We start from the raw sequence: 17,488 nt of genomic DNA on the forward strand, positions 1-17,488 counted from the left end.
TCCAGCCATGTTGTGTTAACTTACTCCACACTTGCCCTCGATAAGAGAGAATGAAATTCGTAGACAAGGACTTTAAAATTAAAACAGCTGTTATGAATATACACGGAGGTTTGATGGAGAGATGAATATAATAAGAAGAGAAATGGATATTAAAAAAGAGCCAAATGGAACTTCTAGAACTGAAATATATAATATTTAAGATTAAAAAGTTACTACTGGATGGGCTTAAGAACAAATTAGAAAAATAGAAGGAAAAAGCATAAGAGTCTGTTATGGACAGTGTTATACCAATAATTCTGACAATTTAGAAGTAATAGACAAATTCTTTGAAAATCACAAATTACTCAAACTGGCCTAAGAAGAAATAGAAAATGTAAATAGCTCCATTACTAAAGAAAGAGAATTGCTATTTTAAATTCTTTCTACAAGTAAAATTCCTGACCTGCAAACAAAAAAAAACTCCAGCCTAGATGACTTGTAGTGAATTCTATCAGATATTTAGGAATGAAATAGCACCAGTTCTACACAAACAAACTCTTTCCAACACTTCCCAACTCTTATGAGGCCAGTTTTACCCCAATATCAAGACCAGACAAAGACATTATAAGAAGAGTATAAGTCAATATCCATCATGAACACAGATGCAAAAATTCTTAATAAAATACCAGCAAGTTGAATTCTACAATATATTATAAAGAATAAGACATTAACTAAGTGTGTTAATTGTAGAATACAGGTTGGTTTAATATCACTGTAATGCACCATATTAACAGAAAGTGAAAGAAACTTATAGGATGCAAGATGAGTAAACAAAAATCAATTGTATTTCTATAAAATTGAAAAATGGAACTTAAAAATAAGCCATTTACAGTAACAGAAAGAAACATGAAATACTCAGGAATAAATTTAATAAAATATACGTAAGACATGTTCACTGAAATCTGTAAAAGATTGCTTAGAAAAATTAGATCAAAATAGATGAAGCGATATAAAATATTAATGTTTTGGAAGACTTGATATTGTTAAAATATCTTTCCAAGCTGATCTATAGATAGAGCACAATATCAATCAAAATTCCAGCAGGCTTTTTTTTAGAAATTGATATTTATTTTAAAATGTATACAGAAATTAAAAGGGTCTAGAATAGCCAAAGCACTCTTGAAAAGGAACAAAAAAGTTGCAAGGCTTACTTTACATGATTTCAAGATTTTTAAATAAAGCTTTAGTAATAAAGACTGTAATGCAGTATAATGATAGACATGTAGCTCAATATAACATAACAGAAGTTCCAGAATTTGACCCAAATGTATATAGTTAATTGACTTTCAACAAAGCTGCTAAGGTAATCAATATCCAGCTAGAACAACTGGATATTCACATGGGCAAAAGTAGGTACTAACTAAACAAATTTCTAAAACTATAAAAGTATAGATGAAAATATAGAAAGTGCTTGTAACCTTGCATAGACAATTTTCTTTGGGCACAGAAAACATTAATTGTCAAGGGAAAAGTTGTCAAATTTATTACAATTTTTGCTTTCCTAATAACACTTTAAAAAAATAAAAGAAAAAGCAAGCCACACTAGGAGAAAATATTTGCAGATCATGTCCGATTTAAAAACAAAAAAAACAAAAATCTTGTATTTAAAATATATAAGAAACTCTTATGATTTAATAAAACAAGAAAGACAACCACCCCTCAAAAAAAGAAAAAAACAATTTAAAAATGGGCCCAAAATTTGAACAGTTTTTGAAAGAAGACATATGAATGGCACGAAAGTACATAGAAGATGCTCAACATCATTAGTCATCAGAGTAATATCCATTAAAATCCTAATGCAATACTACTTCACACCCAATTTAAGGCAAAAATTTTAAAGACTGACAATTCCAAGTGTTGATGAGATCATGGAGCTACTAGAACACTTACACATTGCTGATGGGGTGTACAATGCCACAACCACTGGGAAAAATTTGCCAGTTTTATATAAAAGTAAAGATATGCTTACCATATTTAGTATTTTTATTCCTAGATATTTTCCCAAGAGAAATGAAAATGTATGTCAATTAAAAGGAAGGCTTGCTAGAATGTTTGTTACTGCTTTATTTATAACTGCCCCAAATTGGAAACAACCTAAATGTTCATCAGGAGATGGACAGCTAAACTATTATATTCACACAATAGAATACTGTTTAGCAGTAAGAAAGGAGCAAACTACTACTACCCAGCAGCATGGGTGAGTCTCACAAGTAGTGCAAAGTAAAAGAAACCAGACACAAAATGATATATTTTATATGATTCTAGTTATATGTGGACCTAGAACTGGCTAAATGAGCCCATCATGACAGTAAATCAGCAGTTGCCTGAGGTAGGGGATTGACTACAAATAGGCACAGGTAACATTTTTGGATGATGGAAATGTTCTACATTTGATTTTGTGATTAATATAAAGGTATATACATTTGTCAGAATGCATCATACTTATTTTTTACATGGCTATATTTAAGTTACATATTTTTTAATATGTAACTTACACTTCAATAACATTTCCTTTATGGCACAGCCTTCTGTGACTTCTTTCCCCTTTCTCCCTTAAATTCAGACATCTCTTCTTTCTCAGTTTACCATAGTATTTTTTATTCTTTTCTTACTCCTTGCTTTTTTTATTTGTCTCCTTGTGTTTTAATAGGTTATAAGCTCTTACTCATCTTTGTTTACACTATAGCGCCTTGTTCATTGTAACTGTTCAATACATGCAAAGATGGGGTTATCAGCTATTGCTTTGATTACAGTTCTGAAGTCTAAAAAGAATCACATCACCTGCCTGGAAATTAGCAAGACAATGCTGTAAAGCAGCTAAGAATTGATAGTAAGCATCTTTAGGGCAGTCCCATTTTATATTCAATCTCACTGGGTGGTGAATACATTAAAGATGAGTACTCCTGTGCCCTGTGAGAAGTTGTCTTTAAAGCAAGACACCTGAATGAATGAATGAATTAATTAAAATAAAGCAAAACACCCTGTGCTGGTTGCAAAGGCCAGGAGGATGTAGGTAACTAGACTAAATGACAATGTATTTGATTTGAAGGAAAATCTGATAAATCACATAATTTTTGTGCTGGAAGTTACCATGGATACCGTTTAGTCCGATCCATTATTATACAGATCCAGAAAGGATAAATAACCTGCCCAGAGCCACACAGCAAATAAGAGATAAGGTTAAAACTGGAACCCAGGTTTCCACAGTCTCATACCAGGTATTTAACAAAGTAAAGAACTGGTTGCCTGTGGAAGTTCTAATGAGTTGCCCATTGGACAAAAGGTCTCATTAGGTTGGGACTTGGAGTTAAGCAAATAAAATAGATAAAAGGGCAAGGGCAGGAGTCAACTGTCATTTCCAAATTGGAACTACAGCTGGAACCATGGGTAGGGCCAAGAGTTGATCTATGTGTTCCTGATTATGTCTTTGTTCATTTTCCACTAGGCAATCTGATTTCATCTGCATTTGAAGCCTATCTTATATACTTTGTCAATAGATTTTTTCTACAGTAAGAATATACTGTAGCTTGTTGAAGAGGAGTCAGTATATAACCCGGGATATTGGTGAATTCCACAGGCATGTTAAAACAATCTAAGTGGAGTGGATCTCCCTCTCTCAAACCCTTGCCTTTTTACACTGTTCCCTGTTGTATATAAATTTATTGGGAATTTAGTGGCAACAGTTGCTATTTTGCATTTCACTGGTTTTGAATTTCATTTTTTAAGGACAATATTAAGTCAGTTTTATAATTAAAGTGAGTTTAAGCTGTCATTTTGAATTTTAATGATGAAGGACATTGAGATACAAAAGGCAGCTTTGAAAGCTACAGCAAAGCTTGCTCCTTAGATGAATCCTTTGAATGAAAGAATAATAGCGTGGATGGTGATGATGAAGGAATAGGAGCTGCTGCTATTTAATGTATTCTCCACTCTCAATATATGGATGCAGCCTCCAAATTTTACAAAGGAAATAATCATCAGCACAGCATCTCTGCTCTCCTATGGATTGGTCTTTTTGTAAAGCAGCCTCTTGGTTTTCTCAGTAAAAGTATTTTATTTTAAAATATATCTCTAGACACTTACTTCTGGTAGGCCTGGGAAAATGTAGATTACTTCATGTCTCTTCAAAATTCCTTTCAAAGAGTCGAGCTCAATTTGTGTTTTTGAGATAGAGAAGGGAAGTAGATAGGAGGAAGGAAAAAATCTTAACTTTGCTTTGGGGGAAGAAAAAAATCTTTCAGTCCTTTGTTGACACCTTAGCTTCCGCATTAGTCATATGTCCCTTCCTCATGGGCCATGGGTGGACCAGAGGAATAGCAGCCATATGCTGTTTTATAAAGGAACAATGCAAAGAGAAGAAAACAGCTGATAAAGAAAAATATAGAGCTCCCCATCTCCCTACATTTTTACAGTTTTTTTTTTTTTATTGATTTTTAGAGAGAGAGGGGAAAAAACATCAATTTGTTGTTCCACTTATTTATGTATTCATTAGATGGTTCTTGTAGCCCTGACCAGGGGTCGAACCCACAATCTTGGTGCATCAGGATGATGCTCCAACCAACCGAGCTACCTGGCCAGGGCAGTACTGTTTTTTAAATAACATCAAAAATAGTGAAATAATAAGCCCTGGCTGCTGTGGTTCAGTGGATTGAGCATCGGCCTGCGAGCCAAGTGTCGTTGGTTCGATTCCCCCCCCCAAAAAAAATAGTGAAATAAAAAAGCAAAAAAGGAGGCCAAATATCATGAAACCATTGATTGATCTAAAAATACAACGGTAGGCCTTGGCCAGGTAACTAAGTTGGTTAAAGTGTCTTCCAGATACAACAAGGTTGCAGATTTGATCTCCCGTCAGGGCACATAGAAAAATCGACCAATGAATGCATAAATGGTTGTAATAATGAGTTGATGTCTCTCTCTCTTTCTCCCTTCCTCTCTCTGTCTCTAAAATAAATTTTTTAAAAAATAGTACTGAATTTCTAGCTCTAATTGTGAGATAGTGTTCAAGGTTTAACTTTTTTGTAAATGTTATAATGAAAATCAACTACAAAGGGAAGCTAGTGGACACAGTTAAAACTGATAATGGAATGGAAAACCTTTCCTGTAACTACTTGAATCTGAAATGGGTGGGTGGGGGGTTGCAAGTTAACTGACAATAAAAAGATTAATGAGAAATGACAAAGTGTGGGAGCACTCAGTAATGAGCAACTCACTGAATAGCCAAAGGTAAGGGTTTGTATACCAACTTAACAAAGGGGAGGATTTAGGGCTTCAGAAGAGGGGAAGGTTATGATGATGCTTATTCACACAATTTTTTTTTTTTTTTGAATGTCCTGGTACCCAAGGTCAGTGACTTCCCTGACGGCAAATGTCTGGAGTGGCGCGGTGCAGGGTGGCTGTGGTCACTTGACTCAAAGCTCTGCTGTAATCCAATAAGGGGAGTTCAGATCAACATTTCTTTCTGCCTCTGCTGTTAGGTTTTTGGTTCCTTTGCTGATTTTCTTATATGTGTTTATAATTTGATAGTTTTCAAAACATTCTCGCATATCTCATAGGATTCTGTTTTTAGGTAGACAAGACAAATACTATTCCCTTTTTATATGTAAGGAAACTGAGGTTAAGTATTTGTTTAGAGCCACACAAGAAATAATGGAACCAAGGCAAGAGGTTAAGGTACTCACATCCCTTATAACACCTTTGAGGTCCAATTTCAGTACTAAGAAATTGCATAATTTATTGTCAATCTATAAGTGCTTTAAAGGTGTCGAGATTGAGTAACATTTTATTTATTTTGTAGGAGAAGATGGTGTAAGCTGGTTCATCAGTGACAAAGACATTGAGGTAAAATCAAATTGTTTTTAAAGTTATGAATAATAAATACATTTTTTAATTTGTAGTTTTATTTCATTTCATTATGATAAACCTTTTAAAAATAGTGACAGCCTGAGTATCTTGTAAGAACAAGTTTGATTTCAGTATATGGATAATTGAATTTTTCAGAAGTGTAGTTCAGCCTTGATTTTTGTCAGTCAATTAATTGCCATAATGAGTTAGTCCCCTTTCCCTCCTGTTTCTTCTCTGTGGTGGTGAATATTCTCAACTCTATTGCCCAGTACCACTGAAGATCAAGGCCGGAAATAACTGCTTCTTCAGTGTAAGGAAATGGTTAGGCTATATTTAGGATGTGGCAGGTGTTTATTAACCTTAATTGTGGCAGATGACTAGAAAAACATAATAATTTTACATGTTGGTACAAGAGAAGTTTAAAGGGATAATTCGTTTAAGACATCTTGGGGCCTACTTGGCCAATTCAGCAAATGAACAAGTAAAAGATGCAAGTTTTTCAAAGATGGAATTCTACCAAAAAGATAAAAGCATGTTTGACATTTATATATTCCTCTCTAGATATCCATATGATATGCTTTGCTCATATTTTCTTGCAAGATACTGGCTTTTGGCTAGAATATGAGACAGCTAGAATTGGGTCATTGTAGGCAGAATAGATTTTTAAAAGGACTCTGGAAGGAAATTAATCTCATTCTCTTAGAAATCATAATCCAGTATATAGGCAATAACCTTAGGCTATTCAGTAGAAGGAATATATTCAGTAGCTATGTAGTTTTATAATTTTATAAAAGAGAAATTCATTTTAAAAACACCATTTTCTAAAAGCTCAGGCAGGCTTCTCATTCAGAAAAATATGGTATACGTTCAGACATAGAAGTCAGCAATATCTTTTACTCTGAATGTCACCAGTATGTCTGATGCATATCAGTGCCCTTGCTAAACCTGAACTGTAAGAAGAGAAGGGTTCAAAAGAAATGGAACCATATGGACAGTGTAAAAGAATGGAGGGGGGGGGACAGGCAAAAAGTAGAGCTGTCTTTATAGCACCCCTTTTAGGCTTTTCTAACTCCTTTTAAGAACACAAAGTTCCACATTGCTGGGTTCTAAATTGAATTGACTGTAACTGCTAATTTGCTTGAACAGAGTGAAATAATGTTTTTATTCTTGAATTTTTTTTCCTTAGGCCCAGATAGGTAATAGTAGATCATCTGGAAGACGGACCCACCGATACTATACAGCAAACAAAAATGTTACCTGTAGAAATTGTGACAAATGTGGCCATTTGTCAAAAAACTGCCCCTTTCCACAAGTACGTGAAATATGTACTGTTTCTTTCTATCGTGTTAAGATAAAAAATCTTAGGATTGAAATCCTGTAACCTTAGAATTCAAATCTTATGTAATGTATGTGTTAAATTTCTTGTTAATTTTTCATGTAGGTTATATCCTAGAGTAGTAGTAGAGAAAGAACAATAAATTTAGAGTAAAAAAACCTGGAATCCATTTCAGCTTCCTATCAGTAGTTAGAAAACTTTAGGCAAATTTCATTCTCTGTGCACAGTTTTCTTATCTATAAAATGAGAAGATTGAATCAGATGATTTCTGAGACCCCTTTCACTTCTAAACTTTCTCAATCAGACAGCTTATTTCATCATAAGATAATTTTCATTATTAGAAAATTACAGTTTTAGACATTTATAATGGTTTACTGATGTAAGTCATATTAAACATATTAAACCTTTGGAACAGCATGAAACTAAAGCTCTTAGATTTTTCCCTTAACAAACATTTATATTACCTAGTCCCCCTTCCAAATGATTTTCTTTCATATTTGTGAGACAGTGCTCCTATTTCTTCATTGTCTTGCTTCTCTAGGCAAAGCAGTCTCTTTCTGTTCTTCCTATGACTTAGGTTCCAGATTCTCATCATCCTATTGACACTTTCCCTCTCAGACACATTCCACTTTGCCAGTGTTCCTACAAGACAAGATATAAGAAATAAAATAGATGCCAGCTGACAGTACATACAGACTAATAAGCCTTTTTTGGCAACCACAGGATACAGATAGTTTATGTTACAGCTCTGAATTCAGACATTTTGTTTTATTGTATAATTAGGCTCCAGATTCGACCTTCATTGGGGTCTCAAGTTAGAAATAACTTTTTATGGAATTATATGGAAAAAGAAAAATTAATCTTCTACTAAAGAGATTTTCTGTTTGTCTGCCACATAGAAAGTTCGCGCGTGCTGCCTCTGCTCTGAGAGAGGACACCTCCAGTATGCCTGTCCAGCCCGCTTTTGCTTAGACTGTTCTTTGCCTATGTCTTCTACTCACAGATGTCTTGAAAGATCTTCCTGGAGAAAACAATGTGACCGATGTGGTATGATAGGCCACTATGCTGATGTGAGTATCCTGTGTATAACTAATTTGTCAGGCTTTAGGGGCAATGTGCTAATTTGTAACTATCTGTCAGCCTACCTAAAAGAATGTTTATTCTGTACTGTGTATAATAATAGTCATGTCACTTTGGCCACTGATACGTAAAGCAGTGCTCTCATATATCAAGGTAGGGATGCTGCAGAATGGTTCCTGAGAAGGCAGCATCAACAAATATTGGAAAGCCCTGCTAGCCCCTTTTGCTTACTGTGCTTGCTCAATGAAACTTGCGGTTAAAGAAATATGTAATAAATAACATCAAATCTATGTATGTATTCATGCATAGTCATATGAAATATATACACTTACCAGTTGTGTGTACAGGTCTATATGAAGCCTGGTTTGATGCTGCTTATTGATGGCTCTTGCTGGTGGAATAGTCTTATCCAAGGACAAACAACCAGTACTTTGGATCTGCTCATTTTAGTTCTCTCTTTAGTTTTTTTTTTTTTTTTTTAAGGTAAATTAGGAGACATTTCACTTATTTGTAGCACATTAAGTTTTAGCACATTGTTATTTTGGACATCATTTTGCATCATATTATAAATGTGGGATTTAGTCACAATTTTATTTTATTTATTTTTAAATACCAGAAAGGCTGTAGAAGTAAGAATCTTCTCCCTTTAATTTGTAGTTCCCAAAGACATGATACAAAGCACAAACATTTTTCTTAGTTTATTTATAATTAAAGTGTACTTGATAGCCTTTTGCTCAATAAATTAATGTGGCTTTCTGTTGAGATGAATTTCACATTAAAACAAACTAGAATGTGAATGGGTAATGTCTGTGTTTCTTATGTAAGTAATATAACAATGATTGATTGTAATTTTTAAACGAATAAAAATAAGATCACTGTTTTACACAATGACATATATATTTATTTTCCACTTTGGAAAATTTGTGAATGTATCTCTGTATCAGCTCATAAAGATGTACCTTTCTAATGGCTGTCTTTTATTACATTGTATGTATATGCCAACTGGCACAGCCATTTCTCTGCCAGTACATTTAGATTTATATTATTATTTTTAAATATATTTTCAAACAAACAATGCTCCTTTATATGTATGCATACATGTAAGAGTAATTTGGTAAGTCAAATTCTAAATACAACTGTGTAATTAAAGGATATATTCATTTATGTCTGAATAAAGATTGTCAAATTGCTCTTCTAAAAGATTGTACCAATATATCCACCTGCCAGCAGTGTTGAGTGCTCTCAACAGTCACTATAATAGACGTTTAAAATTTGTGTCCAGTCAGATAAGGAGAAAATGGTATCTTACTGTTTTAATTTGTGTTTACTGGGCCACTAATGATGTTGAATATGATTTTCAAGACTAGAGAATATATAGAGCATTAAGATAGAAGTTGTCATTTCATCTCAAAGTAGTTTAAACTTATTTTTCAATATTTGCTAAGTCTTAAAAATAATAAATTTTAAGTTGTCTTAGTTTTATATTGTTGTTCTCTGCATTCAGTTGTCAATTATAACTTTCTTAGTAAGATTTTCTAGCTTGACAGATATGTTTAATAGCATTTTTTTTTGTACTCCTTTTTTTCCAAAGAGCTCTTACAAATATGGTCTTATTTGCCTATGATAACAGAAAGGGCTCAGATATTATCATGAGCAGGGTTTTTTTATAAGTATTTTAGTACAGAACAGTTAAGAATGATTCATAATAGGCTATATAATCAGCTGTGAATTAAATCTGTAGCCCATTCAGCTTAACGTCTTAATTTTGGCCTCTAATATATGTTAAACTCTTTATCTAAAATGGCCTTGAGGATTAATAACCCCAACGAATACAAGTTTTTAAAATAGGGTTAGGCTGTGACCGACTTCAGAGATGGCAGAACTCTTCCCCCTAAATCTGCCAAGATCGTGTTTTTGGATTTTGTTTTTTAAATAGTTACATGGTGGAGATTCTAGACACTAATTGATCTTTCCCCAGGATGCCCACCTGATATAACATTCCCCTGGAGCCAGCTCACACCTGGGCTCCACTGACCCCTTCTGAAAAAGCTTCGAGTCTTTCCACTGTCCCAGAAGCTCTTCCATGAGGATTACTTGGAAGCAGAGGCATTCTGGCCCCAGGTTGCTGGAACTATTCAGCCAGTCCCATCCATGTTTTAAATCTGTCTTGAAACCTGGCCCTCCACAGAAAACATTGTTTCCCCTCCAACTCCCTCAAATGCTTGTCAACCTCTTTCTTACTTGCCCTGGCTGCTTCTAAATCATTATTCCTCCCTCTTTATGTAGATACCTTTGGCTTATTTAAGGCTCATACCCTCTGACAATACTGTCTTCCCTGCATCATTTTTATCTTTACACTTACTGGACTTCCTACTCACTCACAGAGGATTTCTGAAGCCCTAGATAACTATAGATGCCCTAACCTCTTATAAATTAAGGAGAACAAGAAACTTCAGCTTTTACTGTATATATCCTTACAGTCACACCTCAGATCTCTATAATGCCGGAGTACCAGTTATATGTGCAAAGAGGATTTGTAATGAAAACTGAAGAGTCATACTCATATCCTTGCTATAATGAAAAATATGAATTTTCTCTTTCGTGAGCTCTGCTTGAAAAGTGTCTCATTTGTTAACTACTGTATAAAAGTATTTGGTTGAAATTCCAGAATTTTACAATACGAAGGATAGAAAGATGGCTCAAGGGCTACTGAAGCCCAATCTGCATCACTGGTACCTTCCAAAGGAAGGGAAGGCATATATGAAGAACTGGTAGTTTAAGAAAAGGAATCGGAGATGACTCCAAATGAAATAAACTCACTATAGGAAGTAGGAGGAAAATCGAGAAAATCCTAATTCATTCCTCAGTGTGAATAGAGAAGATAGAGGAGAATCCAAAATGAAATGATCAAAAGAAATTCTGATCAAAAAAAGTATACGTTCAATATGAGGGAGAAAAAAGATCCACATCTAGACATAGATGAAATTTCTGAGTGTCCAACATAAATCATACATCCACACAGAAAAAAACACATCACACACACACATCAAGTTTGCATCAGATTTCTCCTGTGCAGTACTAAAGGCCAGAAGGCAGTGAAGAAATCTCTAGAGGCTAGAGTATTCTGAGTAAAATAAATGACATAGCCAAGCTGTTGTTCATTTGTGAATTTATGGGAAAAGTCAGAGAATAAAATAAGCAGCAGTGAGCAGTGAAACCAGGAAAACATAGAGTACATGCCTGAGTACTTCCTGTTAATCTTTTTAGAATTAAAATTTAGGAAAAAAATCTTTAAAAAACAAATATAATTTTAAAGTATAATAATGTGGACCATAGGTAATTCCAATAAAATTAAATTTGTTTTAATTACAAGAAGAAAAAAGCCATCTAACTTTTAGATTTCTAATTTCAAATGAGGCAAAGGAAACTTAAACAATATCACAAATGATAGGGAAAAAATAATAGAAGAATGTGTAAAAAACAAAAAGAATGAGGACAAAAATAGGCCCAAATATATTAAGTATCACAATAAATAAAAGCGTTGGATTAAATGCTCTTATTAATGCTATGACACCATTGTCCGAAACCATAAAGGAAAAGGGAGAATAAATTTAACTTTAAAAAAAGTCTCTTCATCCAGAGAACATTAATTAAATGATAAACCACAACATGGGAAAGATTTTTATAAAATATATGATAGGATAATTATCTGTAATATGTAAAAAGCCCTTACAAGTTAAAAGAAAGAAAGAAAGATGCCTCAATAAGAATATTTAATATTAGGGAAGTTGTGCTGGGAAAGTACATTTGGATAACTTTTCTGGAGTTCAGTTAATGGATTTTTGCAAAGATATAGCTGCAAGAATGTTCCTCTGAGAGTTGTTTATAATAATGGAAATTAGAAGCAACCCAAATATTTAACATTGCAGCTGACTTAAGTGATTTACAATATGTCCCATATAATGGAATACTCTTCAGCCATTTAAAAAATGATGTAGAAGTGATTATTGAATATGAAGAAGTTACTAGCCTATTAAATGAGAAATGCATAAATTGCAAAACAACATATGAAGTGTAATCCTGTTTCTATATAAATTTATATATTTATATATGTATATAAGTTTGCATAGAAAAAAAGTTTGGAATGAAATACTCTTTATGTTTACTGTAGTTATGGTTACTATAAGACAGAGAAGGAAAACTCTGACTCCAAAAAACCTCCGCTGCCTTGCGGCATACCTCTTCAGGGGAAAGGCTAAGGGAGTAAACCCCGACAGAAAATCCGGAGCCGGAGTCCCTAAGGCGGTTTGACGTTGTAGTCAACACCGGCAACTCCTGCGGCGCACCTGAAGCCAAGCTGTATTGACTCCGTCTTTCCCTTGGACCCTTCAGCTGCAAAGAGAGGGGGGGTCTGCTGCATGGGCAACAGCAGACCCTCCATATCACCCTGCCCAGGCTCTGTAGCTTCAGCGTCATCACAAGATGTCGATTCAACACGGGAGGAGACAGATACCATGTCACTCCCGAGTCGGACTGCACAGCCATTCTCGGCGGTGCAGATAGACTCTTAAGAAGCTACACCATCGTCTCTCGAGACGGACAGCTGCCGACGGTTACTATAAGAAAGAAAGAGGAAAGGCGAGTAAGGAAGCCGGGATTGTTATTATTTAAACATTGTGGAAAAAAGAATTAAGTAAGCTTGAAGAATTAAGTAAACTGAAGGAGGGTATATATATACTTGGAGAATGGTGTGGAATGCTTTTGTTTTTTTATCAGTAATCAAGATATTTTAGGTTTTTTAATTACAAATTGAACTATAAAATATGAGATCAAATTTAGCTGATCAAATATTTTCTATGTATTTTTGAACAACTCAAAGCATTACTGAGTAGACCTTAAATATAAAAATAGATACATTGCATATAGTGGATGCTCAATGTTGTTTCTAAAATTTTTTTTTTTATACAAAGAAGGCGGCTAAATCCTAACAAAATCTATATTTTTGATGTGTCCTTTCCTTTTGGGGTTTTTCCTTACTCTCTTATCAACAGCTCACTTAAACTGTGAGTTTTTGTTTTCTCTTAAGTTTGGCCACATCTAAGAGTTGACCTTGTACAGTAGATTTCACTTATTTCAGCTACTTTTATTGATTCCAGTTTCCCTATGATCAAATTTTGCATCAGAAGTATGGAGAGTGCCAAATTGACATTATCACAACAATAATTAATACAACTAAGTGCTTGCTTATGTGTCAGGTGTTGTTCTAAGGACTTCATACTTACCAACTCTAACCATCACATTAGCTCTTTGAAAAGATACTTTTATCCCCATTTTATCGATGAGAAAACAGAGATGTTTAATTTGCCCAAGATAGTAAATAGTAGAGCCAAGGATTTGGCTTTGAAGTTACCTGCTACATTATCATGCTTCACTTTATTGGTTCTCATTGCTTTACTTTATTATACCTTTAGCTAAAAACTAGCAGGTGTACTACAAGCATTAGCAACTATTTGCAAAATTAATTTGTTAGTAGTCTAGAATTATAATTAAGATGTCTAGAGGCACAATCGAGATGTCTCCAGAAAGATTTGTGATTCTCTGGTGTGAAAAAAAATTTTTTTAATGGAAATATGGTTGCTTAAGGTAACCCAGTATAATATGTGTACGATAAAACATTTTTTTTTTGGTTGATGCTTTTGATATAACTTCCTATAAAATGTGAATTGTTAAATGTTCAAATAAAGCTGACAAACTTTATGCCCTCATAACTGCACTTAAGAGAATATCAAAGAGAAATATTTATGTTTAAGCAGAAAAAATTAGGCTTGTCAACTTCCCTGATTACAGTGGATTAAGAGTATAGGGATTGATTAAAATTTGACCTTGGATGGAAAGATGATTTTATGAAGTCTGATTCATTTTGGAGGCAGCTTAGAGATAGAGCAACGTATGGCTTTCCATACTGATTGGTGAAAAAAAAAATTGGGTGGATTCTGTACACACTGCGACATACATCTGTATGTTTATGACTCCTCTTTATCATGAATGACACATGTTTATGTAATAGAAATATAACAAGCACTATTAAAACAGTAATGTTATCTTGAATTTTAATTGTATATATCTATGATTTCAGACCTTACAGTAGTCTTTATGGAATTTCTATTGAAGGCTAATGCCCAGGATGTTCTCTTCAAAATATTCCTTATAGGAGAAATTTTATTTCACATATATTCAGTGTACATGTATCATAGCCTATATGAGTATTTTGTGTCTCTGAGGAGTAGTGTATATACACAGTGGCTACCCAAGTAACTGGACAATCAGATGACTTGATGGCTGTAATTTATGAAGAGCCTGCTGACCAGATCAGAGGCATTCTCTTTAATGAAAGCACCTAAATTACATTAATGTGCATATGGGGAAGTTAAGATGGTTGAGTTCAGAGGCTAGAATGTTTTTCTCCCCATCTTTTCTTTTGACAAATTTTAAACTAAATTATTCTCTTTATTCTCTTTTATTTATGTTATTCACAATCAATGAATTGCTTGTTTTATTAAATCTTTTGTTTTGCTACAGTGACTTGAGGGGGCCAGCTCCTAACAACAGAGGCTTTGACAAAGCACCAGAGGATTCTGTTAAAAAGTTGTGTTTCGTAATTGTAGTTGTCGTGTCAGAGCCTAACTGACTTGGAGCTGAAGGATTTTTGTGAGATGAGTAGCTGTGCCAGCAGGGACCCAAGTCTCCTGGGCTGGCCGCGCTCTCATTAAGATTTGCCGCTAGCAGTGGCGGTGTTCAGCATGTATGTGACGTGCATTCTGTTATTGTATGCTTGGCTTGTCAGCCTGCAGCTTTCTGACACTCACTTATGTCACTCTTTATTCAGAGAGGAAGAAGCTTTTGATAATTTGACAAGACAAGCTCTTAAACGATCTAGGTCATGGCCTTCACTGTCTGTGATTGTGAACATATTTCCTGAAAGCCCTGTCACTCATCACAGCTACATTTTCTCCCGGGGAGCCACAGGCCTGTCCTGGTCTCTTGTCAGCTCATGCATTTTGGTTATTCATATACGAAATACCGTACTGGGTTGTTTTTTTCCTTCCCTTTTGCAAATGCTAGCATGTTAGTAAGGCTAATCCTTTCTCCTGTGCTGTGTTCCCAGCAGGGCTGCGTTCAAGGGCTCTCTCTAGTACAAGGCAGACAACTGGCCAAGGGGAGCTGAGGAGGAGGAAAGACCGCTTAGTGCTGTTTTTGTGTTTGTTCATTGTTGTGGAAATATGAGAACTGGTGGCAAGGGCCTTGTCTATTGAGCACTTGAGTCTTGGTCTGCTGTCAGGAGCTGTTTAAGATTGAGTGTTTTATTTTCTTTGATGTTCACATTTGAGAATAGGGAAGTGGGAATTAAACAACAGATGCACTAAGCCGTTGTTCTGGTAAAACAATAATTAGCACCTGATAAAATTCAATATGGGTCAAAATGCACAGTATAAACTCTCAATTCATCTGGTGTGGCAAACGGTGTTGATTCGTCTTTGAATTTTATGAATAATAACACTCAGTTATTCGTGTATGGTTTATTATACAAAATACAATAGAGGGGAAAACGAGTTGGGCAAAAGTTGGCAAACAGTGTAGCACATTGCTAAAACAGATGTACAAGTACACTCTGTGTGTTTTCAGTGGTGAGACTTGAGGCAGCCCTTTGGATTGCCATCCATCTAAGTGCCAGTAAGGCGAGGTCACCAGGACAACAAGTAACACAGTTCTATTTTAATAGCTTGTTACATTTTCCTCTTAGGTGAGTTCCACAGCAGACTAGTTATTCGTTGTAAATATTTTAAAGTAATTTTTAAAGTTTCAGTTGTAATAGTAATCCTCTTGCTATAGAAATTACTATGTCTAAATTTTCCGTGCAATAGATATTTAAATATGGATACTATGGCTTTCTATTTGATAAAAAAAGAAAAACATGTGCAAAGACCAAGGAACAATAAAAAGTAGAAGCCATACAAGCAAAAAAAATTAACATTTTAAAAATTTATTACTGATGGAGTTATATGTCATATATTTAGAAATAAAGATGTGTACTTTATATTGGCACCTATTTTGAAGTGGGAAGTATTTCTTGTTTTTAACCTTACATAGAAATACATTATATAGAAAATAGTAAAATGAAACTATGCATGGGAATGTTGAGTAAAAAAGCACTTATGTGTTAGTCAAGTAGGATTTCTTTTTAATTGTAATACTATTGTCTAATAAGAGTAAAGAAGTTTCATGTCTCTCACTAGTTTTTTATGTTAGCCTTCATCTTCATGTACAGAGCAATCAGATGATTGTTCAAAAACCAAGTAATTCTTTCTTTTATTACTAAATTGCTGCCACCCAAGTAAAGGTCACATGGTAGAGTGGCATTCTGCCAGTGTATGACAACTCAGTGATTGCGATTTTTCAACCGTATTATTCTGAGGATACTGTGGTAATCAAGAACTATCCATAACTAATGTATAAATAACTGCTTGCTTATCTCTACAGTAATCCAACTGAAATTATATATACACAGAAAATGCTTATGATAGAAGGTAGGAAGAGAATATTTAAAGCAATATTGTACCTTAGATATTTGTATGGAAATATGTTTATAAAAATAGTTATTTTTATATATTCTTAAGAACTTTTGTAACATACAGGTTTATGACTATTATTTACTACCTACCATGATCTTTGCCTTTGGAAGCTATTTTCTATTTTTTAAAACTAGTTTTCTTTTGATCAGTGTTGTTCATCCATAAATCACTGTGTATAAGTGAGTTTATTTAGTCATTTAGTTTACATGAATATAACATTTAAATTGGAAAGCTGACCACTAAATAGTCTAATTTCCATACCTTTCTTCAGACAATTGCATAAGATAGTTAAACTTAAAAAGCATAATGGATAAACTATCCAGCATAGTTGGGTCATATCTACTCTTCTGCAATCACTTATGAATGGTATAATCAAAAATTTGCCATTAAAAATTATTTTCTGAATTATTACCACGCCTATAATATTTTTAGGTGGTATGAATTATCTCTGTTAGTTTTATCACTACCCTGAAAAATAAATGAGACAGGAATGATTGACCATGTAAAGAATTATTTCAAAGTGAATGTCAAAAGATTATAAGGATTATTAAAAGATTTAAGT

General features: G+C 34.2%; 1 protein-coding gene across 1 annotated transcript in view; it reads left to right on the forward strand.

Annotated features, from left to right (window-relative positions):
- The window catches only part of ZCCHC7 (zinc finger CCHC-type containing 7), a 221,335-nt gene that overhangs the window by 173,871 nt on the left and 29,976 nt on the right, over positions 1–17,488 (forward strand). The window contains exons 3-5 of the mRNA XM_090275923.1: positions 5,834–5,877; positions 7,067–7,192; positions 8,116–8,286. Coding sequence (XP_090132049.1) covers positions 5,834–5,877; positions 7,067–7,192; positions 8,116–8,286 — 341 coding nt within the window. The remainder of the gene's footprint in view (positions 1–5,833; positions 5,878–7,066; positions 7,193–8,115; positions 8,287–17,488) is intronic.

This window comes from Furipterus horrens, unplaced genomic scaffold (assembly GCF_987537825.1).
Source record: "Furipterus horrens unplaced genomic scaffold, mFurHor1.1.pri manual_scaffold_4, whole genome shotgun sequence".
Lineage (NCBI taxonomy): Eukaryota > Metazoa > Chordata > Mammalia > Chiroptera > Furipteridae > Furipterus > Furipterus horrens.